At 39.2% G+C, this 26808-nt stretch overlaps 1 protein-coding gene across 2 annotated transcripts; it reads left to right on the top strand.

The window, feature by feature from the left end:
- The first annotated feature begins 802 nt into the window (after nt 1-802).
- LOC127803333 (probable metal-nicotianamine transporter YSL6) lies at nt 803-22249 on the top strand. Of its 2 annotated transcripts, none has more exons than XM_052339481.1 (7): nt 803-1324; nt 2873-3045; nt 3323-3420; nt 17027-17164; nt 18086-18275; nt 18968-19100; nt 21105-22249. In XM_052339481.1, exons 1-7 carry the CDS (start codon nt 967-969, stop codon nt 22037-22039), a joined length of 2025 nt encoding a protein of 674 aa, XP_052195441.1. In that variant the 5' UTR covers nt 803-966; the 3' UTR covers nt 22040-22249. The 2 variants fall into 2 exon arrangements, with proteins under 2 accessions (XP_052195441.1, XP_052195440.1); XM_052339480.1 differs by having other exon boundaries at nt 21090-22249.
- The last annotated feature ends 4559 nt before the right edge of the window (nt 22250-26808 follow it).

The raw sequence follows: 26808 nt of genomic DNA, 5'->3' as shown, positions 1-26808 counted from the left end.
CACTACGTCTCCAGATGAATTTTTTCCACTCATCTTGAATGATTCTCGATTTTTGAATTTTCTGGGGTTTTGATTTTACAAGAAAGAATAAGCGATTCAAGAAGAAGAAGATTTTTGGGGTTTATGGGGTTTTGATTTTACTGGGGGGTTTCGACTTTTTGGAGTTTCTTCTCTTTCTTGGTATTCCTACTACCATTGTAGCTCTTAATCCTTCCATGTTCCAAGCTTTAGTTGACCCACAGTTGCAGGGCTTTTTCAATATTTTTTTTAATTATTATTTTTCCTATTTTTTTTGTAAATTTTAGGGTTTAATAATTTTTTTTTGATGAATTATACATATGAATTGAGCCTATTTCAAATTTTAAGTTCAAATAGGTACACTTTTCATGAAAAATATTATATTGTTCATAAAAAATAGTGGCAATCAAACACCTAAACTTAAAAAAGTACAACAAATTTTAAATAAAAAATTAAATAAATCAAACACTCTTAATTGACAATTTACATGTAAATAATTTCTAAACAATTTAATTATCTAGAATTTATTTTCTTTTCATATAAGTTCCATACTTGCAATCAAAGACACCCTGATTGAAAAGGGTAGACCTTCAACTACATGATAGCATAAATTTAATTAACCTTCATTTAACTTCCAGATTTTTTGAAGTAAAATTAATTAATTTGTTTAGTATTAGAGTAAGAAGTTTTTGAATGAAGGGCGTAGTTATGAAGATGATAGTTGAGGGGTATACTTGCAATTTACCACAACATATATCATCTTTCTTTAACTTTTAGCCAGCGAAAAAAAAAATATAGATTCCTGATTCCCGTTGAATAGCTCGTTTTGGAACCGTGAGAGAGAGAGAGAGAGAGAGATCCCAATCACCCAAGGATCCCTTATTCTTTCTAAATTCTCGTGGGGTTGCGAAGGATTCATTCCGGATTCGTTCAATCTAACAAAGGAGAATGGGGACCGTAACTCCTGCAGCAGAGGAGATATCAGAGCCATTGCTTGCTGAATCGGAGAAGAACCGGGACGTTGAGTTGGAGAGAATCCCAGAATGGAAAGACCAGATCACGATCAGGGGCTTGGTAGTGAGTGCTGTATTAGGTACACTCTTCTGTATCATCACCCACAAGCTCAATCTGACCGTCGGGATCATTCCGTCCCTCAACGTCGCCGCCGGATTGCTAGGGTTCTTCTTTGTCAAGTCATGGACTGGGTGTTTGTCCAAATTAGGGTTTTCGATTCAGCCCTTTACCAGGCAAGAAAATACTGTGATACAGACATGCGTGGTCGCTTGTTACGGCCTCGCCTTCAGTGGTAATTTTCTTTATTTCAGATTTTCACCTTTCCCATTTAGACTACATAGATTTGATTGGAGTTCTGTTATATGGTTCTTGTTTCATGACGGTTTAGAATACTGCATATATTGCTTGCTTCTGAAATTGTTTCAAATTCTCAATCATGTAACTAAATGTGCGTTCCTTGTTAGATTTCTTCCACGTCTGTCAGCTTCATGAAAAATGACTTAAAGCATTCGACCTTCCATATCTTAAATACATTTATTTTTACCCTTGTCAAATGTTAAAATTACACTCTGTCGTGACGCAATGTCTGATTTATTGACTGGCAGCGCCTGGGTTTGCAGAGATCTATACTTGAGTTGAAACACAATTTCGACTGAACTATTTTATTACGTTGAGAGCCTGAGCCCAGTGTTGTCTTGACACAGATGGGCTATTGAAGACTTATGAGAAAACATGATGAAAATTTAATAGGTGCATTAAAAAACTAGAGTTTTATGGGTTATATTACATAAGCTGAATGAAGGACTTGTTAGTTTCAGGAATTCACAAGCAGAAGAGTTATGTCCCTCTTGAGGGTGATAGTTGGAGTTCTGAGTCATCTGACTACAAGAACTACTGTTGTTATTAGAAAAAGTATTTTCTATTATTATGCATTAAGTAGATTTATGTTTCAGTTTCATATGCTGTTAGAGTATCTCACAGCACACTACTCTATTCTCCCAACCCAAATAGCTTCCTAACTTACTCAAGATGAACTGATATTATAGAACACAAAAAGAAACAACACAATCACAGAAGAAAACAGCAAGAATTATCCTGGTTCGGTCTTGAAATCCAAGACCTACATCCAGACTGCTTAGAAGCCAATCAAATCCACTACCTTGAAGTCAACCAAGGATGATTACAACGAGAACTTAATCCCTCCCGCCCATATACTCTGAAACTATAGGGAAAATGGGAAACCAAGCTAATAACCAGCTATTCCCAACCTCTCGCACTCAATCCCGACTCAAGACAGAAAGTTGAAACAAAACCGTCTCAATTTCTGGCACACTAAGACTCTCTCTCTAACTCTGACCTATCCACGACCCCTATTTATAGGATATAAGGGTGGCGGAATACATGGGATAAAATAAAACCAACTAACCGCCTAACAGAAAAACATACAGCTGGCACTTCTTCTAGAAACATACCTTCTAGAAGATCAGTTATATCTAACCATACAACAGAAAAAATATGCAGAAAAACAGTAAGATACATTTTACCTAATCTAATACAAATGTTACAACATATGCTGAAGTGTTATCTCCCTCTTGATTGTGATGGTTGGGGATCTGACTGCAGGAACCACGATGTTGTTAGAAAAAATGTTTTCGATTATTACTCATTAAAGTAGATTTATCATCACTCAAATTCTTAATTACATAAACTGATCTCCGCTTTCTGAGCATAGGTATCATTTTACTATTTGCAAGATCTTTAACTTAACACTTGTTTTAACCATCTCTTCCCATTATTTTTCTTAACTTTGATTTGATAGGTAGCATTTATTTGTTGACAGGGGGATTTGGTTCATATATGATTGCCATGGATGATAAGACATACAAACTGATTGGTGTGGATTACCCTGGTAATCAAGCAGAGGATGTAAAGAACCCTGGCTTATGGTGGATGATTGGCTTTTTATTTGTTGTCAGTTTTCTTGGGCTTTTCAGCCTTGTTCCACTTCGGAAGGTATGTCCTAAGATTATTGAAATAAAACTTAATGTATATAAAGTAACCTTGGAATATAAGTTGTGAATTTTACCACACACTAGTATTAACTTACTGGATTTTCGGCTTATAATATGATGTAATTACTTTAAACAAATATTTGGCAATTCTGATCTGTCAATAGCTAATAAAAACCTGCTATTCTTTTTTTATATTAGATACTGTGATTCAGTCTTAATATGTGATTTTCATTATAGTTAACACTTATCTTCTGTGTTCTCTTTTGGTTTCTTTTCAGGTTATGGTCATGGATAATAAACTGACATACCCCAGTGGAACTGCCACAGCAATGTTGATAAACAGCTTCCACACAAATACTGGAGCTGAGCTTGCAGGGTAAGGGTTAAGGGTCCATTTGGTAGAGTTTCAATTTTCAGTTTCAAAATTTTAGAAATAGTAATAGAAAATAGTCACAACAAAGTCCATCTCTTCTCCTCCTTTCTTCTTCTTCTTCTTTTTTTTACTCTTGTTTTCCTTAGCTAGATTGAAACTGAGTAATGAACACAGATTTAGTTTGGGTTTCCCCGCAAACCTAGATGTTGAGCTAGGTTGACCAGTAGTGGAGTAGAGAAATAGGAAGAATAATGGAAGGTGAGTCTGTGTTATTGGTCGAATTCAAATTTTGGTTCTAATCAGCAAGCCAGTAGGTTTACTGACTGAGAAAGGACAAGAAGACAATTTTTTGGTTAAGGGTATTTTTGTCACAAAATGAATTATACATTTATTTAATCACAGGATAGAATAAACAAAATATCCATCAGATATTATTTTCACTTTTTATTTTCAAAATAAAAAATGAGTTACCAAACAAAATATTTAGTTTTCATTTTTTTGTTGGAAAAAGAAAACTAAAAAAAAAAAGAAGAGAGAGAATCAAAACTGAAAACTGAAAATTAAAGCTGAAACCTTAAATTTGTTAGGATTAGGAGCCTCTTAGGATCACTCAATTCATATGCCAATATGATTCACACCCTCACCCGAAATCAATCCGATACACAGAAATGAAAAACTGAATTGATAACGGAATTAAAGATTAAGGAAAGAGTCAACCAAACCACAAAAGAGACAAGGATTTTATCCTGGTTCAGGCCATGGAAATGACCCTACATCCAGCCTTGGTCCGAGAGCAATTCCACTAGAAATCCAATCAAGAATCAGTACAAGAAACCCTCTCCACTCTTCACGAGTACACCGCACTTTTCCGAGATTACAAAGTACCCTCTATATAAGTCTCTCCTCTCAGATTACAGCACATAATCGCTCGTTTGCAGAATTGAGAAAATGATCAGTCAGACTGGCTGCCTGCCTATGCCTTCTATTTATAAAGGATTTGGGCGGAAAATACAAGGGTGTTTAAAACCAACACAAAGTCTATACTACCTTTACGTAACTGTTTTAATTAGAACTAACCTAACTAACTCATTGTCGGTTATATCACCAATCTAACTAACTGGTTTCTTCTGATTCTTCTTAATCTTCTAGAATGTACTCAATGCAAAACTTCTACAGAGACCTTAAATAAGTATTGTTTACTTTTCCATGACACAGACAGTGGTTTAAAGCTTGAAAACCTAAATATTATTCAGATGGTAATATGTAATTCCATGACATTATCAATCTGTAGCATTCCCATCACACCTCATTTGCAAGCTTTATTCTTATCTGTTTGCTAGTCAATCCTTGTTTGCTATGAAACGGTATTGTTGATAAGACATATAAACCTGTAGGAGAACAAAATCAGCAGTTCTTCTTAGGCCAACAAAATCTTCGTGGAATTCCTTGCAATTTGGTTTCCAAAAAAGAAAAAAGCAGAAAAAAAAAAGGAAAAAATTAAAACAAAAATTCTACAGTGACTTGAGTTTCTGTCTATTACTGTCACTTTATGCACAGAATTGAGATGGGTTATCACGTTGAAGATGAAGGCCCTACTTGATTGGGAATTGTAGTTTTCACAATTTCTCTGATGCTGCATTCTTTTGTGATGCAGAACTGCATGGGAATTTCAGAGAATAGAGGAAGAAAGAGGAAGGTGTTACGACCCTAGGGGGTTGACAAGGGCCTAAATGTAATTAGTATCTAGAAGTGACAAGGCTGTAATTAGCCTATTATTGTAATAACCCATATCTGTACCAATTAGTTACAGCTATCTCCACTTGCGCCTGGCAGTTGCAGCCATGCGAATGCCTATAAAAGGATGTAATACCAAGGATGGGATTTATGAAATGAAATAGAACATAAATCTTTCCCTCCAAATTCTCTTTCTACTTTCCTCTAAATTCTCCCTCCTATCATTCAAACATTCTCTCTCCCTCCAATCTGAATTCATTCCCTAATTGCATAAGTCTCAGATCTGAGACTTATCAGAAGGATTAGTGAGAGGAGAGAGGAATAAGGGACAGGGAAAGAAGTAAAGAGGAGTGTGAGAGGGGGAGAGAGAGATCAGCAGAAAGATAAGCAACCAATTTTGATTGTCCAGATCAACCATGTGAGGTGGAGAGAGAGAACAGCAGAAAAATGAACAACCAATTTTTATTTTCCAGATCAACCATCCCTTTGTCACATCGATGAAGCCTTTTTATAAGCTAAAATTTTATCATAAAACCTATTCAAGTCCACCATAAATTCAAACAAAATCTTATCATAAAAGCTATTAAATCTAAATTTCTATAATTTAAACAAAATATAAATTCTAAAATCAGAAATTAAAATTTAATAACTCTGTTTCTCATCTCTTTCTATTTGCTGTCATTCAATGGGGTCAAAAATGAATACCACACTCTTAGGTATTTGGTGATGCTTTTTGTCGCATCCCTGATCCGACAAGGATAATTCTCCTATATTTAGAGGAGAACTTCGCAGGAAGAATAGGAGAGGGAAGGGAAATTATGAGAAATTGGGGAAGAATCAGGGGAGAGAGAGAGAGAGAGAGAGAAATTTAGAGAGAAGTTTGAAAAAGGCAATTCAATTGTATTTTTCATGCCTCTCAAGTGAGCTAGGACTGAGTTTTTATACTCGTCCATCCTCACAAGAAGCTGGCGCCAGAAACGGTTGCCACTCTCGAATTCAAATTTTAATGTTCAACTGCCTTACAATGGTTACAACTCTTATAGCTCTACTTTCCCCTTTATTACAGTTATACCCCTTAGGTACACAACAATTCCCCCTCCTTAAGGTAATTCTTGTCCCCAAGAATGGAAAGCAGACTAGCCACACTAGGGAACTATTGGAGGAGATCCGACAAGTACTGCCAAGTGTTATTATCGTGGTGCAGTGTTGACCATTGTACTAGCACTTGGATTAGGGGAACTCCTTGCTGATAGGTCACCCTTCTGTCAAGAATGGCTATTGGCGTGGCTGGCGGTTCTTCTTCTCCGTGGAAGGGTGGAAGAGCTCGATTGACCGCTTGAGTTCCTGTTGATTTCTTCAGGAGGGACATATGGAACACTAGATTGATTTGTGTCCCTTCTAGTAGTTGCAGCTTGTAAGCTACTGGTCCCACTCTTCCGATAATTGGGTAAGGGCCATAGAATCTTGGCTGAGTTAAGTAATTGGTTGCTTGGAGAGGGACTTCAAATGGGGTCGGCTCAGCTTGAGGTACATTTCCTCGAACTTCCTTTCACTCCTCTTCTTGTTTGTCCATTGTTTCATTCTGTTTTGGGCCTTGGCCAACTTTGTTTTTAGAACTTGTAGAGTTTGCTGCCTCTGCTATAAATATGCATCCATTTCTGCCATTGATGTTGGCTCCCCGATAGTTGGTAGGATGTTAGGCTTGTACCCATACAATGCTTCAAAAAGGGTCATGTTAATAGAACGGTGGTGGCTAGAGTTGTACCACCACTGGGTCAAGGATAACCATTTATGCCATCCCCTTGGTTGCACAAAGCAAAAACACCTCAAATATGTCTCTAGGCACTGGTTTACTCTCTCGGATTGCCCATTGGTCTCCGGTGATAGGCGATGGACGTGTGGAGTTTAGAGCCTAGGGACTTCAAGAGCTCTTGCCAAAACAAGCTTGTGAACACTTTGTCCTTGTCGGACACGATTGTTTAGGGGGACTCCATGCAATTTTACCACATTGTCCAAGAAAAGCTTGGCCACCTCCTGAGCCATGAAGGGGTGAGACAAGCTGAGGAAATGGCTGAACTTGGTCAGCCTATCAACCACCACTAGGATACAATTCTTCCCTTCTGACTTGGGTAAGCCTTCTATAAAAGCCATGGTGATGTTGGACCATGCTTGGTCGAGACGCTCAGGGGTTGGAGCAGTCAAGGTCGTGCCACTGACTCATGCTTGCATCTCTTGCAAGTGTCGCACCTCAAAACGAACTTCATCACTGATTTCTTCAAGCTAGGCCAATAGAACACCTGCTTCACCTTCTGGTAGGTGTTCTAGATCCCAGAGTGTCCCCTAAGGGGTGAATCATGCATGGTTTGTAGTACCCTATTCTTTAGGGCCTCACAATTCCCAATTACCAACCTTCCTCGATATCTAATCAACCCATTGGTGTAGGTGTATCTCGTTTTACTATTGCCTTGCGATACTCAACTGCTCAGTTAGCTCCTTAGTCCATGTCCCTTTGTCATAGTTTGTTGTTACTTCCTGATACCAATCCGGGATCAAGGCAGAGATGGTTGCGCTTGACCCCTCCTCGTGAAACCTTGACAAGGCGTCTGTAGCCACGTTTTCTTTTCCCCTTTTGAATTGAATCATGTAGTTCAGCCCCATTAATTTGGCCATGCCCTTCCTTTGTAAATTGGTGTGCAGCCTTTGTCGCAAGAGGAATTTGAGGCTCTCGTGATTGGTATTGTGATAGGTCCCGATTCACTTGACTTATCAAAGAAGGTCTAAGGGGCAGCAATCAAGGGCAGAGGAGTAAATAAGTTGGCTGGCATAACAACCAGCCATGTGTGTAAGGGGGTAGAATGGGGTATCGCTGGTGTAACAACCCAGCTATGGCATAACAAAATTCGATTAAGGGGTAGAGGGGGGTAGAGAGGTGGGTAGGCTGTTTTTCTGTAGGAATTTGGGAGAGAGAGGGCCTCTCGAATGCCCTGGGTGATCTTGTTCTTGGCTGGAAAGTTGTTTGTTACTAATACTTGATTGTTGGTTGGAATTCTATCGGAAATCTTACCATTTTGGTATCAGAGCATCACCAATCCTAATGGTGAACCTGACTGACCGAGTGGGTGAGTTGGAAGGCAGGATGGATGGCATGCAACGGAGTGTTGAATCGGTGGAGAAGAATGTAGCGGACTTGCTGGAACAGTTCGCTTGGTTGAGAATGAGATGGGAAGAACAGGAGAGGGAGAGGAAGAACAAGGAGAAGCTGGGAGGCCAGCCTCCGGAATTCGCCCAAGATTCAGAAACGACACCGGAAATCGGGGTGAGGCGAGTGGAGGCAGGGTGTTTCGAGGGGGGGGGTGGCGTCCGGAGGGCCGAGGCCGACGGCTGGAGATGCCCCTTTTCGAAGGTGAAGACCCCGATGGCTGGATATTTCGAGCCGATAGATACTTCGCAATGAATGGGCTGACTGAAGAAGAGAAGATGGACACGGCAACGTTGTGCTTGGAGGGTGTTGCGCTCTTGTGGTTTCAATGGGAGGAGAAGCGGCGAAGGGTTAGGAGCTGGGAGGACTTCAAGTTCCTGATAAGGAACCGCTTCCGACCCACCCAAGAAGGCTCAATCGAAGAGCGTTTTTGCGCCCTCCGGTAGAAAGGAACTGTCAAGGAGTACCGCTAATGCTTCGAGGCATTGGCATCGCCCCTTGAAAACCTGCCGAAAGCCATGCTAGAGGGGCATTTCATCAATGGACTGCAACCTGATATCAAAGCCGAGTTGAGGGTGTTGAGGCCGAGAGGCTTAGAGCAAATGATGGACTTAGCCCAACGCATAGAAGAGCGGAATCGGGTGGTCCGAGGTGGTTCAGGGTTAAATAAGGGACAGGCCATGCTGAACCCAGCTCAAACTTATCAGCGAGGGGGAATTCTACCACCCTTCTAGCAGCCCCAAAAACAGACGACAGTCAGTCCTAATTCTTATCGACCACAAGCCATGGGGAGAGGGAACAACCCACCCTTCAAGCGGCTTAGTGAAGCTGAGTGGAAGGCAGAAAGAGATAAGGGCCTATGCTTTATGTGCGATGAGAAGTATACTATAGGCCATAGGTGCCGAAACAAGGAGCTGCAAGTGCTTATAATATACGATGAAGAGGTAGACGAGGAGGTAGATGGGGGAGAACTGTTGGAAGAAATCACAAGAGAGCTTGGGCAAAGTGGGGAGGTCATTGAGCTCTCCATGAATTCGGTAGTTGGATTAACCACGCCACAAACTATGAAGTTTAAAGGAGATATAGAGGGGCAGCCGGTGGTGGTGCTCATCGACGGAGGAGCCACCCACAACTTCATTGCAACAGATTTGGTGCAGCTATTGGGGCTAATCAGGGAGGAAACAAAGGGTAAAGTGTGATTTTGGGTACGAGAGTGGTAGTTCAAGGGGCTGGTATTTGCAAAGGAGTGAAGCTTCAGCTCCAAAATTTGCAGATTGTGGAAGATTTCTTGCCCTTGGAGTTGGGAAGCTCGGATGTTATTCTGGGAATGAGATGGCTAGCAACGATGGGAAAGATGAATGTAGATTGGAAAACTCTCACCATGAAGTTTCAAGTAGGGGGCTTGGCTGTAACCTTGCAGGGGGATCCTAGCTTGAGCAAGACATTGGTATCTTTAAAAGCTATGGTAAAAGCATTCAAGGAGAAAGGGGAAGGGATGTTGCTGGAATTGGGGACAATGGCAGCTGAAATTGAAGAAGATCAGAGAGCAGTTCCAGAATTGCTGAAAGGGGCATTGGCTGAATATGGAAGGGTGTTTACTGCTGTGGAGGGGCTGCCACCTAGTAGGGAAAGGGACCATGCCATAAACCTACTTCCGGGATCCTCACCGGTGAGTGTAAGACCCTACTGTTATCCTTATTTACAGAAGAATGAGATTGAGAAGTTAGTAGGTGAAATGTTGGCCGCGAGAATCATCCAACCCAGCTCCAGTCCATTTTCCAGCCCAGTATTATTGGTTAAGAAGAAGGATGGAGGGTGGCGCTTTTGTGTCGATTATAGGGCCTTAAACAAGGTAACGGTTCCAAACAAATTTCCCATTCCGGTGATAGATGAGTTGTTTGATGAGTTGCATGGTGCTTGGGTTTTTTCCAAGCTTGACTTAAAATCTGGTTACCACCAGATTCGGGTTAGGCCCGAGGATGTTCCAAAGACAGCATTTAGGACTCATGAAGGGCATTACGAGTTCTTAGTGATGCCTTTTGGATTGTTGAACACCCCGGCTACGTTCCAAGCGTTGATGAATGAAATTTTCAGAGATTATTTGAGGCATTTTGTGTTGGTGTTTTTCGATGATATCTTGGTGTATAGCAGCAGTTTCGAACAGCATGAACAACACCTAAGATGTGTGTTAAAGGTGTTAGCGGACAACCAACTGGTGGCCAACAGCAAGAAGTGTGTGTTTGGGCAGCTGGAAATTGAGTATTTGGGCCATGTTATTTCCTATTTGGGAGTTTTAGCTGATAGTAACAAGGTGCAAGCAATGATAGATTGGCCTACTCCAACAACGGTAAAGGAATTGAGGGGGTTTCTTGGGCTTACGGGGTACTATAGACGCTTCGTGAGAGACTATGGTAAGCTAGCTCGGCCTCTAACAGATCGATTGAAAAAGAACAACTTTTTTTGGGATGTGGTTGCTGAATAGGCCTTCCAACAACTTAAGGCTAAAATGGTATCCTTACCTGTTTTAGCCTTGCCCGATTTTGAGAAGCCCTTCATCATTGAAGCTGATGCCTCGAGGCATGGTATGGGGCCTGTTTTGATGCAAGAACAGAGGCCGATCGCTTATCTCAGCCAAGGGTTTAGTCAGTTGGGAAGGAAGAAATCAGTTTATGAAAGGGAACTCATGGCCATAGTGTTTGCAGTGCAAAAGTGGAGGCACTACTTGTTAGGCAGAAATTTTTTTATTAGAACGGATCAAAAAAGCCTCAAGTACTTGATGGAGCAGCGGGAGGTAAGTCCTGAATATTTGAAATGGATGGTAAAGCTGATGGGATACCAATTTGAGATACATTATCAGGCTGGGATGGAGAATAAGGCGGCTGATGGGCTGTCAAGAATCTGTCACACAGCAGCTTTGATGGCTTTTACAGTGCCTAGGGTGGTCCAATTTGAGCAGGTGGTAAGCGAGGTAAACGCTGATTCAGGGCTGCAAAAATTGATCCAGGAGTTACGAGCTGACCCCTACTCCCATCCTAATTTTCAGTTGGGGGACAAGCATCTCGTCTACAAAGGACGACTTTACTTACCCAAGGGATCCGCACTAATTCGTTGATACTCCAGGAAGGGCATGATGGGAGTGTGGGAGGACATTTGGGGTTTTTAAAAACTTACAAAAGGGTGTCGGCGAATGTCTATTGGCCGGGTATGAAGAAGGATATGCATCGGTATGTAAGTGAGTGTATGACTTGTCAACAAAATAAATACATAACATTGTCACCGGGGGGATTGTTACAGCCACTACCAGTTCCTAACCAAATTTGGGACGACATTGCCATGGATTTTATTGAAGGGCTACCAAAATCGAACAAGGTGGATTCGATCTTGGTCGTGGTGGATCGACTCAGCAAGTATGAGCATTTTATTGGTCTTAAACATCTATTTACAGCTGGGGATGTGGCTGGAACTTTCATCAAAGAAGTGGTGAGGCTCCATGGAGTTCCTAGGTCCATTGTGTCGAATAGAGATAAAATTTTTATGAGCAGATTTTGGGAGGAGATTTTTCGGCTACAGGGCACCAAACTCAAAAGGAGTACAGCTTATCATCACAGACGGATGAGCAAACCGAGGTACTCAACCGGACTTTGGAGACCTACTTAAGATGTTTTGCTTCCTCCAAACCAAAGGCATGGTTCACTTGGTTACCTCGGGCTGAATTATGGTCCAATACCTCCTTTCACACAGCTGCCAAGTTAACTCCTTTTCAAGTGGTGTATGGGCGGGAACCACCTCCCTTATTACGGTTTGAGAAGGGAACTATCCCTGTCTCGATGGTGGAGCAGCAGATGATTGAAAGGGATGTGATCCTAGATGAACTGAAGGCACAACTATTGAGGGCACAGGCAGTAATGAAGAAAAGAGCAGATAAGGGAAGAAGAGAGGTGAAGTTTCAGGTAGGAGACTTGGTTTATTTGAAACTAAGGCCGTACCGACAAAGGTCCTTGGCTGCTCATGCAAATGAGAAGCTGGCTGCTTGTTATTATGGCCCGTTTGAGATTGAAAATGAGGTAGGTCCGGTAGCTTACAAACTAAAATTGCCACCACATTGTCAAATCCACCCTACATTTCATGTGTCCCAACTACGGGAGGCTAAGGGTGCAATGAGGGCTACTATAGAGCTGCCCCAACAGCTTAATGACGACCTGGAAATGGTGGTGGAACCTTCAGCAGTGCTAGGAGTGCAGTCGGGTGCTGGCAAGAACATGAAAGGAGCAGAAGTGTTGATCCAATGGAAGGGCCTTCCACCATTGGAAGCCACTTGGGAGCCTTACTCAGTGATTCAACAGCAATTTCCATCTTTCCACCTTGAGGACAAGGTGAAAGTTGGGGGAGGGAGTAATGATAGGCCCCCGATTCACTTGACTTATCAAAGAAGGTCTTAAGGGGCAGCAATCAAGGGCAGAGGAGTAAATAAGTTGGTTGGCATAACAACCAGCTATGTGCGTAAGGGGTAGAATGGGGTATCGCTGGTGTAACAGCCCAACTATGGCATAACAGAATTCGGTTAAGGGGTAGAGGGGGGAATATGTAAGGGGTGGGGGGGTAGAGAGGTGGGTAGGCTATTTTTCTGTAGGAATTTGGGAGAGAGAGGGCCTCTCGAATGCGTTCTTGGCTAGAAAGTTGTTTGTTACTAATACTTGATTGTTGGTTGGAATTCTATTGGAAATCTTACCATATTGATAACGAATTGCCCCTTCTCCAAGTAGTGTCTCCTTTTGTCTACTTGTTATAAGTACAACCAACAACTCCTTGTTATATGTGTTGAGGCCTTGATGTCTTGGCTCCAGTGCTTAACCAAAGAAAGCTAAGGGCTTGCCATCTTGTGTCAATATAGCCCCCACTCCTATTCCATTAGCATCCGTCTCCAATACAAACGGCTTGTTAAAGTTAGGCAATCCTAACATCGGTACCTCACCCATGGCTTGTTTTAATTGAACAAATGCAGCCTCAGCCCTGTCATCCCATCTAAACCCATCCTTTAACAATTTGGTTAGGGGTTTGCTAATCATCCCATAATTCCTCACAAAGCGCCTGTAGTAGCCGATTAGCCTCAAAAATCCCCTCAGAGCCCTGACATTCACTGGTCTAGGCCAATTGAGCATGGCCTCTATCTTCTTAGGATCCATGCTAACTCCCGCACTAGAAATGACATGCCCGAGGTATTCCACCTGTGTTTGGGCAAAGGCACATTTGGACCTCTTGATACACAATTGATTGAATCGTAGGACTTGAAATGCAGTCCTAAGGTGTTCTAGGTGTTGAGAAAAGGTAGGGTTGTAAATCAGGATGTCATCAAAGAACACCAGCACGAATTTTCTGAGAAGGTTCAAATATATGATTCATTAGGGCTTGGAATGTGGCTAGGTGCATTGGTTAATCCAAATGGCATTATAGTGAACTTGTAATGTTCATGGTGGGTTTTAAAGGCTGTCTTGGATATGTTAGTTGGGTTGATTCGAATTTGGTGATATTTGGACCCTAGGTCTAGCTTGGAGAACATTGAGGCATGGCTTAGTTTGTCTGAAAGGTCCTCGATAATCGAGATTGGGAATTTGTCTTTAATTGTGATAGAGTTTAACTGGCGGTAATCAATGCAAAACTGCTAAGTCCCATCCTTCTTTTTAACTAGAAGGATAGGGGAGGCAAAAAGGCTTTTGCTGGGGCGAATGATAGAGTGTTCCAACATTTCCTTGACTAATTTTTCAATTTCGGTTTTGAGTTTGGAAGGTATCTGTAGATCGGACATTTGCGGGTTCTGCATTTGGTTGTAAGGGAATAGAGTGATCAAAGGGTCTTTCAAGGGGAAGGTTCTTAGGTTATGCAAATGGGTCCTGAAATTCAATCAATGGTGCATCTAAGGAGGTTAATTCGTGTACATTCCACCGGGGTGTAGTTTGATTGCTGGCTGCCATCATACATTGCATGTGTTGATCCCCTTATTCTTCTAACTCCTCTTTCGCCTCAATGGAAAATAAGTGAGCCACTTGGGCGAGTTTGTATCTGAGCAGCTTCTTTAGCCGCTTTCCCTTGATCATCTTGCAAGTCTCTAATTCCACACTCCCTTGTAGGGTTATTCTCTTCCCTTCCTTTGCTAGTGTGACTTCCATCTTGTTGAAGTCGAAGTTGATAGGATTTACTCCCTTCATCCAGTCAACCCTCAAAACGATCTAACATCCCCCGAGCTTAAGCAGCCTCAGGTCAGCCTCAAAGGTTTCCCCCTGCATGGTCCAATAAAACCCTAGACATGTTGACTTGCTCATCACCTTATTGCCATTAGCTATTGTCACCAATAGAGGTTGTGTATTAGAGAGTTCATAGCTCAGTTTCTTAGCTGTACCTTCGTTAATGAAACTGTGGGTGTTACCATTGTCAATTAAAACCATGAGAGTATCTTCCGGAACCTGCCCGTCCACCTTAATGATTTTGCTACTAGCAACTCCCTTAATAGCATGCAATGAAATGGCTCCGTTATCCTCTTCTTCCCAATTGCTCCCCTCTACCACAGCTTCCTCATTTGTCCCTTCATCTATTTCACCCCCTTCCAATAGAAGTAATTGCCTCCTACATTGATGCCTTGGGAAGTACTTGTCCTGACACTTATAGCAAAGCCCTGGTGGTCTCTGTTGATCCATCGCTTTTCCCCCTTGTTGCTCCATCGGAGCAGGAGGTGGGAGGGCCTGGAGTCAGGGGCCTTGCTCTTGGCTTGTATGTCTCCTTCCCTTGCACCCTTCCCTGAAAGGGTGATAGGCCATAGCTTCCTCCTTTGCCCTAATTCCTCTACTTCCTCATCAAGGCTTCCACATTCAACTCCTGAAGGAGTTCACTCTCCACTGCTTCTTGCACTATCTTGGGCCTTGTCATTTTCACCGCCGATCTGAGCTCCTCACTTAAACCGCCTACAAAACTTGACACGAAGTATTCTTCGGTCATCTACGAATTTTTGGCAATCATAAGGGACTTTAATTCTTCGAACTTGAGTTGGTATTCTTGCCCCAACCTGTGCTGCTTCATCTTGTTAAATTCTTCCACCGTGTCCATAGTTCTCTTCTCACCAAATCTTTTGCCTAGACCATTAACAAAATCATCCCAATTGTACTCATTCCTCACCCTTGGAACCATAGATCTCCTACATCGTTTAGGTAGGCCATTACCAAATTCACTCTTTGTTATGATGAATGCCAAACAACTTCTCACATCTTCAAATCCACTAGCGTGGCTTCAACTCATCAAACATCGGTAACTCGAACTTTGAAATCGGAAAATTGGAGTGAGTCAAATTTACTTGGATTTTCAGCCTTCTCTTCATCCCATTTTCTCCAACCGCGGCCGGATCGATCTCCACTTCTGATGATCCTACCACCCTATGGTTATTGCCAACTCCTGGTAGAATCAGATACATTTTCACATGGGGGAAAATTCGAGGACATCCTCACTTGCGCCTAACTTGAGAACATAAGCATAAATTATTGTATCTGATCACGCAATATATTGCTCTGTTCCCTCATCTCCTCTTTGATTTTATTGCGCATATCCCCACGCAACCAATCCAAGGTCTCCTCCAACTTCTTATCAACCATCATTTCAGTCGCATCCTCCATGGATCCCACTCACATTTGCACACCCATCACCGTGGCCGTCACCTGCTAGAGCTACATTTCCATTTGCTTCATGTGAGTGCCGTTTGCCATTGTTGGAATTCACTGAAGTTCTTGAGCTAGGAATGATACTCTAATACCAATTTGTCGAATCCCTGGTCCGACAAGGATAATTCTCCTATACTTAGAGGAGAACTTGGTGGGAAGAATAGGAGAGGGAAGGGAAATTCTGAGAAAATTGGGGAAGAATCAGGGAGAGAGAGAGAGAGAGAGAGAGAGAAGGGGGGGGGGGGGGGGGGGGGAGTTTGAAAAAGGCAATTCAATTGTATTTTTCATGCCTCTCAAGTGAGCTGGGACCAAGTTTTTATACTAGTCTGTCCTCACGGGAAGCTGGCACCAGAAATGGTTGCCACTCCTGAATTCAAATTTAAATGTTCAACTGCCTTACAATGATTATAGCCCTTATAGCTCTACTTTCCCCTTTTTTACAGTTATACCCCTTAGGTACACAACACTTTTGCCAGCCTTTTCATCAAAGATTCAGTTGATTGATTTGAAGATTCACAGGGCCAAAAGATTGTGCTTCCAATACTGTACCATACAAAGTACTGGGTTTATCATTGGTACAGGTATAGTATCAGTACTAGAGAATGAAGGTGGTTTTAATATCTCTTGCTTTACCATGCCCTTTGGTGTTGCACGATGAACAAAATATCATTAGGTTCAACATACCTGGATTTTCTATTGAGTGTTGCTTTCACTTTATTAGTCTGTTCTCTTTCCTACTCATTGCTCACCTCACTACAATATATTGCATTGGGCAATTCAAGATAATAGCTAAGCATATTGTTTGGGTGTCTCATGAAGCTAAAGTTTAGTATTTTCTCAGATTTGAACTGGCTGTTGGTTATGTGTACTTTAGATTTGTTTGAGCACTTTTCTTCTCCATTTTCTAGAATTGCTTTCTTGTGGTGACTGTTCCTTTATTTAATCCTGATTTGAGGATTTTTTTTTTTTCCTACAGGAAACAAGTCAAATGTCTTGGGAAGTATTTGAGCATAAGTTTATGCTGGAGCTGCTTTAAATGGTTCTTCAGCGGTATTGGAGATTCTTGTGGTTTTGATAATTTTCCTAGCCTTGGATTAGCACTGTTTAAGAACACGTACGTTCGTCCCTCTGCATTTGTTGTTTTGTGTAAGTTCAATGTTCTTCAAAAACATATGAGATTTTTTTTTCTGTTAAAGGAGTATTATTGTTATAGAAAAAGTAAAAGTAAAAAGAAAAAGAAAAGCAATCATGAAGGCTCAGCTCTACCAGGTGCAGTTCTTTGGTGGAATATATAGGAGAAACGGGGTTGCTGTTCTATTTGTTTGTGTTTTACGTCCAAAAGGAAATGTCATTTGTGCTATTAGTGAATGCTGTCATCATTCTTCGGTGCTATTTCTTCTCTCTGTGATCCAATATGGTGGTGGAATAAGGGGTAATGACTTCTTTGCTTAACTTACACTCGCGATATCTATAAATTGATAGGCACAAGTTAATAAAGAAGCATATACATCAGATGATGGGGCTCCGAATGAAAATGATTGTTGCAAAGATGGGAGCCTCATGCACTGAGGACACCCTTATTATCAATCAGATAATGGGGTTAGGATGGACATTTGTTACCTGATTGTTATGTATAATTAGTGAAGTTAATGCCTGCTTTACACTTCCCATATCAGAATTCTTATTTACGTCTGAATTTTTATATTTTTTAAAGCATGGTGTATTAGTAACTATTGCTCGCTTATATGAAACAAGAAAATGGAGGTGAGCTGTTTTGTCACGGTTCTTGCTTGGACAATCTTGTGATTACTGTAAAGAAAATACAAGTGGATGTAATTAAATTGGAGTGCCGTCTTATGAAAGCTTTTCAGGTGGAGTTTGTATGTGCTTAATATCATTTACATGTTGCTCTACTACTTAAACATAGAGAGATGCCAGCCTTGGTAGACACAATAATATATTGAAAATACTTAAAACATAGAGAGATGCCAGCCTTAGTATTGGTGATTTATCATGTTTAAACATTTCATTGCAGGTTTTATTTTGACTTTAGTCCAACTTATGTTGGTTGTGGTCTTATATGCCCCCATGTAGTCAATTGTTCAGTTCTTCTTGGTGCAATCATATCATGGGGCATCCTTTGGCCCTTTATATCCAAACATGCTGGGGATTGGTATCCAGCTGATCTTGGTAGCAATGATTTTAAAGGTCTTTATGGATACAAGGTATGTTTGGCCATGCTTTGCAACTTGATTTATCTATAATTCACATAAAGCAGAGTTGTAAAATTCTATTCACAAGTCCTCAAGCATAAAATATAATGTTCAGTGGTGTCATGAACTGTGTAATAACTGATATCACTCTTCTGAGGCACTGATCTAATGGCTTCTCATCATGAGATCAATTCTTCTTTCCGTTTCCAATTCCTACATTTGGAAATTGTACTAATGTTTGCAAAATTTGGTGGTATCAACATTGAGAAGAGAGTAACACTTCAGTTTGGGGACATGAAGACATAATGTCATTCCCAATTTGTTTATTGCTTTAATGATGGATCTCTTTCAATTTTAAATGAATTCTCAGAAACCTTGGGTAATATTTGCCACCATGCTGGAACTTCATTTCCCTTTTATCCTGCTACTTCCATTTTGGGTGGCATTTAAATTTATGTGATAAGTAGGATCTTGAATTCTGTTTTCAAAAATATCTTCTCTGCATGCAGTGATAGAATTCTTTTGCAAGTCTTCCAAATGATTAGTATAAAAAGTCTTTTTTTCAGTTCAAAATTTCCTTAGAAAGGTTAAGATCCCCCCCTTTTTTTTTTCATTTGGTCTATTCTTGTTGACCCTTCGGAAGTTCCCTTGTCCAACTCATAGTTTATGCCTCAGCACTTGTTGACTTACTGTTATTTATGCAGGTTTTCATAGCTATCTCACTCATCCTTGGTGATGGCCTTTACAATTTGATTAAGATAATAGCAATAACTGCTAGGGAAATGTGCAACAACAGAACCAAACAGAAGAATCTTCCAGTAATCCATGAAGTCTCAGGTGAGGCATATAAGTTCCCTATCTGAAATAATGCCCATATACTGTGGCAATATATTGAAGGCCCATTTATAAGAATTATTAGATCCTAAAATGATTACATAATTTTTTGACAATTAATTTTCTGTCCTCAGCACTACTTAGTCATTTGCATGCTTCCTTTGCAGGGGCATCATTTTCATGCCCAACCTTGATTTTGCTAGACATGACAATGGTCATCTTTGCTGCACATATTCTTTTTCAGTCGTATGCATGGTTGCCCAAACATCTACCTTCACATACACCAAAGATACAGTTTATTACCATTTATGCATCTTTATCTGAAATGTGGTAGATAAGCCAGTTTAATAAATAATAATGTTTTGCTTAAATGTATACATTGGCTAAAACTTAACTGGACAATGGATGATAGATGAAATTAAGAGTACAAATGCGGTAAATTCAAGGGGGGGCTGGCAGGGGCCATCGTCCCCCTTAAGTTGATGGAAAGAAGCAGTGAGCTTCTTCCAATTCTTTGAAAAGTTTCTTGTAAATCTTCTTTTGAAAAATTTCATGTGTACAAAAAGGAGTGAATGTGTTTAGCCAAGGAAAATATTTAACACATTTAATGAGCGTAGGTAGCTCTGTTAAACTAATTTTAGTAAGAAAATAATATATATTTTCTGTAAGTAAGAAAATGATATTTACATCATCATCTTTATATAGAATATTAATAAAAATGGTATAGTACTACCTTTATTTTATAATTATATTATTATGTTCTTAATATATACATAATAACGGTTCACCGGATTTTGTATAAAAATATAGTAACATTACCTATTTAATGAATTCAAAAGTATAGTGCACATATTATTCAGTATATGGTAGCAAATGAACTTCAATAATAATCATGTTTGGGTCCAAATATTAATGCATAAACTTCAATAATACTCCTTTACCAAAAGCTTTTCTCCTCGCTTTCTAACCTTAATTATGAATCTTACTGTAGATTCAATCATAGATTTTATTTCTGGAAAATATCATGGATAATATTACTTCTCGGGGAGTATAGTACAATTTAATTAAAATAAATTTAGTATTTTTAACAATTATTCATATTTTCATGATATTGCTTCTCAGGGAGTATAGTACAATTTAAATAAAATACATTTAATTAATAATTATTCATATTTTATATTTATTTTATTGTCAATTTTTTTTTATGTAAATTGGCCCTCCCATAAACTTTTTCTAGTTCCGCCCTTGTTTCATCCATAGTTGGAAGTCCCTGAGGGAGGGGGATAAGGTTATTTGACTACAGAAAAGGCATAAAAAACCCTATGAGTAAAGCTTGGGACCTATCATTTTAACTAGACAAGTCTATGGTATCTACTCCTCCCTAAAAGGGACAACAGAGTGGACTAGGCACTGCCTCAGATTACTAGTGTAAGCATTTTAATTTATTTGATCTAGAAGGAAAAATTCTAATTTTCTCAATCTTAACCAGAATTTATAGTCAATCAACTAAGCTTTCACCAACTCCTAGAGGTCAGCAACACGGGACCTCTTTGCCATTATCAAATACAGGGGCCACATATTCCTAATGGTTGACAAAATCTGCATTCGGTGCAAGTACCATTAAGAAACTTCATATCTGGCCTTTGGACCAGCCTGGTTACATCTGTCTAATTATGAGACAATCTGCAGTTCTTACTTTTTTTATTCAACTCTTTTGAAAAGCAGCTTCAGTGAAAAATAGAATTGTAACTTAGGATCTTATGAGTATTCTATGATTTCTTATTGACTTACAAAGTATGGAATGTTTGAAATTTTTAATGTTGATGGAGTTAAATTAGTGATAACGTGCAAGTTACTCCATTATTGCATTGTTGACTGTTTCATCACCTGTTAACCACTTAAGAGAAATGTGAATATGCAAAAGTGTGTTTTTACTTCTATTTTATGCCGTGAAATATTGGCTTCTCCTGAAGAATTATGAACGTTTTCTAGGCATGCTTCCAGCAGATGATGAGAATTCTAAATTACTAATGGAGCAAAGAAAACAAGATGAGATATTTCTGAAAGACAGTATTCCATCCTGGTTGGCAGTTTCTGGTTACGTGGGCCTGGCTGCAATGTCAATTGTTACAATACCAAACATATTTCCATCCCTCAAGTGGTATCTTGTTCTCTGCTCATATGTAATTGCCCCTGCCCTTGCCTTCTGTAATTCCTATGGAACTGGGCTGACGGACTGGAATTTGTCTTCCACTTATGGAAAGATTGGTCTTTTTATTATTGCTTCATTGGTTGGACGTGATGGTGGGGTAATAGCCGGTTTAGCAGCTTGTGGAGTTATGATGGCTATTGTCTCCACAGCAGCTGATCTCATGCAAGATTTTAAGACTGGTTATCTTACTCTATCATCAGCTAAGTCCATGTTTGTAAGCCAGTTGATTGGAACAGCCATGGGTTGTGTCATTGCCCCACTCACTTTTTGGATGTTTTGGACTGCTTTTGATGTCGGGTCACCTGATGGTCCATACAAAGCACCATACGCAGTTATATTCAGGGAAATGGCTATTCTAGGAATTGAGGGTTTCTCTGAGCTTCCCAAGCATTGCCTAGCCTTGTGTTGTGGGTTCTTTGTGGCAGCTCTGGTTATAAACCTTCTGAGAGACATGACTCCTTTAAGGATTTCACAGTTTATTCCCATTCCAATGGCAATGGCAGTACCATTTTACATAGGTGCTTACTTCGCGATTGATATGTTTCTTGGGACTGTGATACTGTTCGTCTGGGAGCGAATTAATAGGAAAGATGCAGAAGACTATGCAGGGGCAGTTGCGTCAGGTTTAATATGTGGCGATGGAATTTGGACTGTACCATCAGCAATCCTTTCCATTTTGAGGATCAATCCACCCATCTGTATGTACTTCGGGCCTTCCGTGAGTAGCTGAGCTGGTCGTATGGTAAACCCCGTAGGGTGTGTATCCTGTTTGTCCCTTTTGAACTCTCGTAAGGGTTGTTGTGAAGGATTGTAAATATGTCTGAAATGCATGCACGAGACTGATACATCTCAATTATGCATTTCTGAAGTTCACTCTCTTTCTCTCTCATTTTATTGTATTGACATGCGCGGATATTTATCTAGTCTTATTTTGTCTGTACGTAATTTGATTCTTGGCAGCATAGCAGCAGCAGGAGTAGGCTTCATGAATCCTTACAAGTCACTTATTTGTTAATTATTGGTGAAAATCTGCTACTAAATCTCTGCACTTTATTTGGTATTGTTTTGGTCGTTTCTAGAATAATTCTACTCGATGAAGTCTTGTAGACAATAAAATAGAAGCCAAAGGTCCTTTTGTTCTTTGAATTTCTGTAGGGACAAGCGAGTCTTGGTTTTGAACGACTTTTTTTTTTTTGGTTGGAAATGTGCTGTGAGAAATTAATGGCAGCCAAACGTAATGGCTACAGTAAAGTTGGGAGCCTCCCAAAGCAATTAGTGAAGATATGGAGAAATGCACGATATATATGATAGCTTTTGAAAAAGCCCGATAGTGGGTATTTCTTTTAATGCTTTTTATTTTTTATTTTTTTTATTATTTTTTTTTGGGGGGGGTTTTGGGGTTCTTTTTTCAAAATATCATGAAACATCATCCAACACAATAATGTAACTCGAATCCTACCTTTGGAAAAATATATAAGGAACCTTAGTTGGTTTAAGTTTATTGTTATGCCATCTGATATGTTGGTTCCCAAACCCCAAATGCCGCTTTTGGCTTTTTGTATACAGAGATTTTCCAGTGGGTCCCCAAAGCTGCGACTTCATTTGCCATCAAAGATGCAGTTTTTACTTTAACAATCCCTTGCTATTAAATACCCTTTTTCTATTTCTATTTGTTGCTTTGGTAAAGTAAGTGGGGAAGTGAAGATTAACAGTTGAATTTGAAAGTGAGAATGTACGAGTTGTTTTATGGATATAACAGTGGAAAAGAAAAGAAAAGAAAAGAAAAAGAGGAGGAGGGGAAGGAGGAGGAGGCCTCCAGGTGAGAGAGATTCTTCGATCTTATATATATATATGTTGCTTAATCGCAGAGAAGAGATTGAATGGACGTGACCCCATCGATTGTGACGTATCAATTTGCAAGTCCAATAATTTTCCTAATAGAATCTATCCCATCGGAAGGTCACTTTTGTTATTTAAATGTAGACCACCCAATTATTCATTACACTTGAAGCCGACTTATCTCATTGCAAATTTGAGAAGACATACAATAATATATACTACTTTCAATTATTATGGAAAACTAGTAAAATTTGTACAAAACTGGAAGTGTTCTGTGAGGCCAAGTCTAATCACCTTATTGGGAAGAGAACTGATCAGATTTTTCTTTTTTTTTTTTCTTTTTAAATTAATTGGATAGCTCAACTCATATATATATATATATGTATATATATTGACTAATGAAGGCTGGCTCAATTCCAAGTTAACTAATTCCTTGGACCTGTCTAACCTTAACTGATGGGTTGATATAATCATAGGAAATGACAAGCAGAAGAGAAGAAATATGAGAAACTTGTATTTGTACGTATACGTGCTACTCTTATCTTACACATATAATAATTATTATTATTGCCCCATATCAAACCAATGAATTAATTAGTAAAAGAAACATAGAGAGAATAGAAAATAAAAAAAAAGGCTTGATCTTGGTGTTTGGAGCCGAATCCAGTGGAGGATTAATAAAATATTTTGTAACCCCAGATGATCTGGGGAAAGCATAATTAACTTATAAAACTTGCATTACTTAACTAACAGCACTGAGTATGTGTGTATATATAAACTTATATATACATGCACTGTATATATGCTTATATATTACACGTATATATGGTAACCACCCTCTCCAAGAATGATGATGATGATGGTGGTGGTGGTTATATACAAGTACTGAATTGGAAGGTTGCTGGAGATTTCAGAGGAAGCATCAAGGAAATTACCGTTGAATCCGCAACCGTAGGTACCAGTACTTTTGGCCTTCTTTGGGTAATTGTTGTATCTATCTAGCTGTCTGTATCACATATATAATAATTTTAGTTAATATATCAGTACGTACTGCAAATCAACAAACAAATAAAAGTAATTGAGCCTAATTAAGCTCCATATATATATATATCTCACCAAGTTTGGGAGCTAATTAATTAATATAAGCTTAATTAAAGTGATTAAGACATAACCCAAGACATGGATATATAATATGGATGGATGCAAGATTAATATTAAGTTCAATCTCTTGTGGGTTCCAGGAAATGTATTGTATATATAAATGGATGGGGGCTGGATTAATTAGCTAGTATGAATAAACAATAATAACAATAGTAATAAGGCGCGTAAAAGGAAGACCTTTTTTGGACGTGAAGCTTTGAATTCAAGAGAGAATTGGGATGAAATGATAATTATTCAACGAGTAGCTTTGAAGGAGGGGCCTGCAGTGTCCCCAAGATGGGAAGCACATGTGACAAGCAATGCAATCACCAACACACACCCCGCATACCCACTCCACTCCCTCCCTCCATCATCATCATCACCACACAGCCTAGCTAGCTATATATATATATATATATATATATGAATCATCAACAAAATCAAAACATTTAATAGATCTCAATTAATAAGGGGTATATATATATATATATATATATGCACACACAAAAAAAATAAATCGTTTAAATTAAGTTGAATCCACCCAAATCGTAATTACGTCGTGGTTTTTTGATTTGGGAGGTTGACAGTGATTTAGACTGTTTGAAAAAATTGATCATGCTGATCGGTTTTGGTTGTTTCGGTTTTCTTATTTGATAAATTAACATGTAAAATATATATATAGACTGTTCATATTCTTTAATTAATTGAAGTTTAAAAATCTCTAAAACTACTAATTCTTAATGGTCGTGTTAGTTTGGATATATTGACATATAATAATGACTATGTTTATTACATTTATGTTCAAATGAGCCAAACTGCTAAATTATGATTTGAGTGATTTAAAATACGTGTGATAGTTTAACGTAAAAAAATACTTTTCAAACTGTCTAAATCTACTATTAATTACAAACCTCTAATATCAATTTTTTCTTTTATATTGTATTTTTTTTAGAAATGGAAGTCGGTAACACTATCACCTTAATTTGCGTCTCCAACTCCAAGCTGGATAGAATTTTCCGAATTTACAGTTAACTCTTCAACAATCAACAATATCAAAAGCGAAAGCAATAATTACGCCAACATATGCTCACTTTGGCAATAAAAGCCAACCATGGACAAATTTTGTCAACAAGTTCATTCTTAATTAGGTCTAGGTTTCAAAAAGCTGATGGATATTGAATGTCTAACGAACTCCTTCCTTTAAACAATTAGATAAAGAGTTAAAGGAAATACACCCTCCAAAATACAATAACAACTGGCAAAATTTATGCATTTTTGGCCACTGTTTTGTCTTTGTAAAATGAGAGATTTGGTTGGCAGGTGAAGTGGTAGCCAGCCCTGCATACATATATATATATATATATATATGGTATCCTTAAGTGGGCAAACAGATTTTTTTGTTTAGCTAGGTAGATAGTAATTTGGTAATTAATTAAACTAAAACCTGATATCCAATTTGAGTGGTGATTTTCAACCCACTTCAATTATATATTCAATCACACATGCAGGTGCAGCTACCTCATCATATATGATACATATATAATTACATTCCAGTGCACGAAACCATGGATCAAGTTATAAATGAATGAATGAATTCTCCCTAAGTTATAAGTTGAATGGTTAGATAAACAATATATCAGTATTAATTTGATGAGTTGTGAGTTTAATACTCCTACTACATAAGGGTTAAAGGCCTAACTTGTGATTTATTTTTTCTGACATAATAAAAAATACAAACATAGAATGTCATGCAAAAATAATCATCTTAAGAATATAAATGAATGAATGAATAGAATATAATATGGAGTTGAAAATTAGTATTAGATGGATTAGCTCCTGGCGAAGAAATCAATTGCATGGGGGTATCTTTGTCATCGGAGTAATTCCAGGAACCTAAATGCCTGTCATTTTCTTGAGCTGTTTCTTCAGGTCCACTCCAGAGACCTAGCCATTCACCTTTCAATTCATTAGTCTACAAATGTGCCAATCACAACCGTACGTTTATCACTTGTTCCTTTTCGTTTCCAAGGAATTAGGGTTTTGCTGTACATCACGAAAAGTTGGAGCCCTTATTCTTTACAGCCGCCAAGGGGGGAAAGACCTGCAAATTCATGGTCTTGAATTTAGGGTTCGAGAGAAAACTCTTTAATGGAGTAGAATAATTAATGATATTTTATTTAAAATATTAATATTTATATTATGTATAAATAAAATAGGTATTGTACTCCCTCGATCAATCATTTCATTTTGGAACTGATGTCATTAATTGTTAATGATATGTGCCCTCATGGGAGGCTAATTTCTGGTCCTGTGATTAAATATGGCTGATCGGTTGCATGGGATTCACTGTCCTATGAAAGATGGGATTCTGGAGATGGTCCAAGCCATGAATTCAGCAGCAGCTGCAGATCTGAGCAAAAGGACCCACTTAAGTATCTCCAGACAGAAGAACATACTGAAAAACACAGCCCCCCTTTATGTGCAACTTCTACATTGGCCCATCACTTCTTGCTGTTGATT

Source organism: Diospyros lotus, chromosome 6, assembly GCF_014633365.1.
Source record: "Diospyros lotus cultivar Yz01 chromosome 6, ASM1463336v1, whole genome shotgun sequence".
In the NCBI taxonomy this organism is placed as follows: Eukaryota; Viridiplantae; Streptophyta; class Magnoliopsida; order Ericales; family Ebenaceae; genus Diospyros; species Diospyros lotus.
This window is presented reverse-complemented; position numbering and strand designations above follow the sequence as displayed.

What these genes read in the sequence shown, in the direction of transcription:
- LOC127803333 (XM_052339480.1), top strand. Translation starts at nt 967, where the DNA reads ATGGGGACCGTAACTCCTGCAGCAGAGGAGATATCAGAGCCATTGCTT. An exon ending in TTAGCACTGTTTAAGAACAC is followed by an intron (nt 17,165 to 18,085) that starts GTACGTTCGTCC and finishes ATTTCATTGCAG; the next exon opens with GTTTTATTTTGACTTTAGTC. An exon ending in AGTAATCCATGAAGTCTCAG is followed by an intron (nt 19,101 to 21,089) that starts GTGAGGCATATA and finishes AACGTTTTCTAG; the next exon opens with GCATGCTTCCAGCAGATGAT.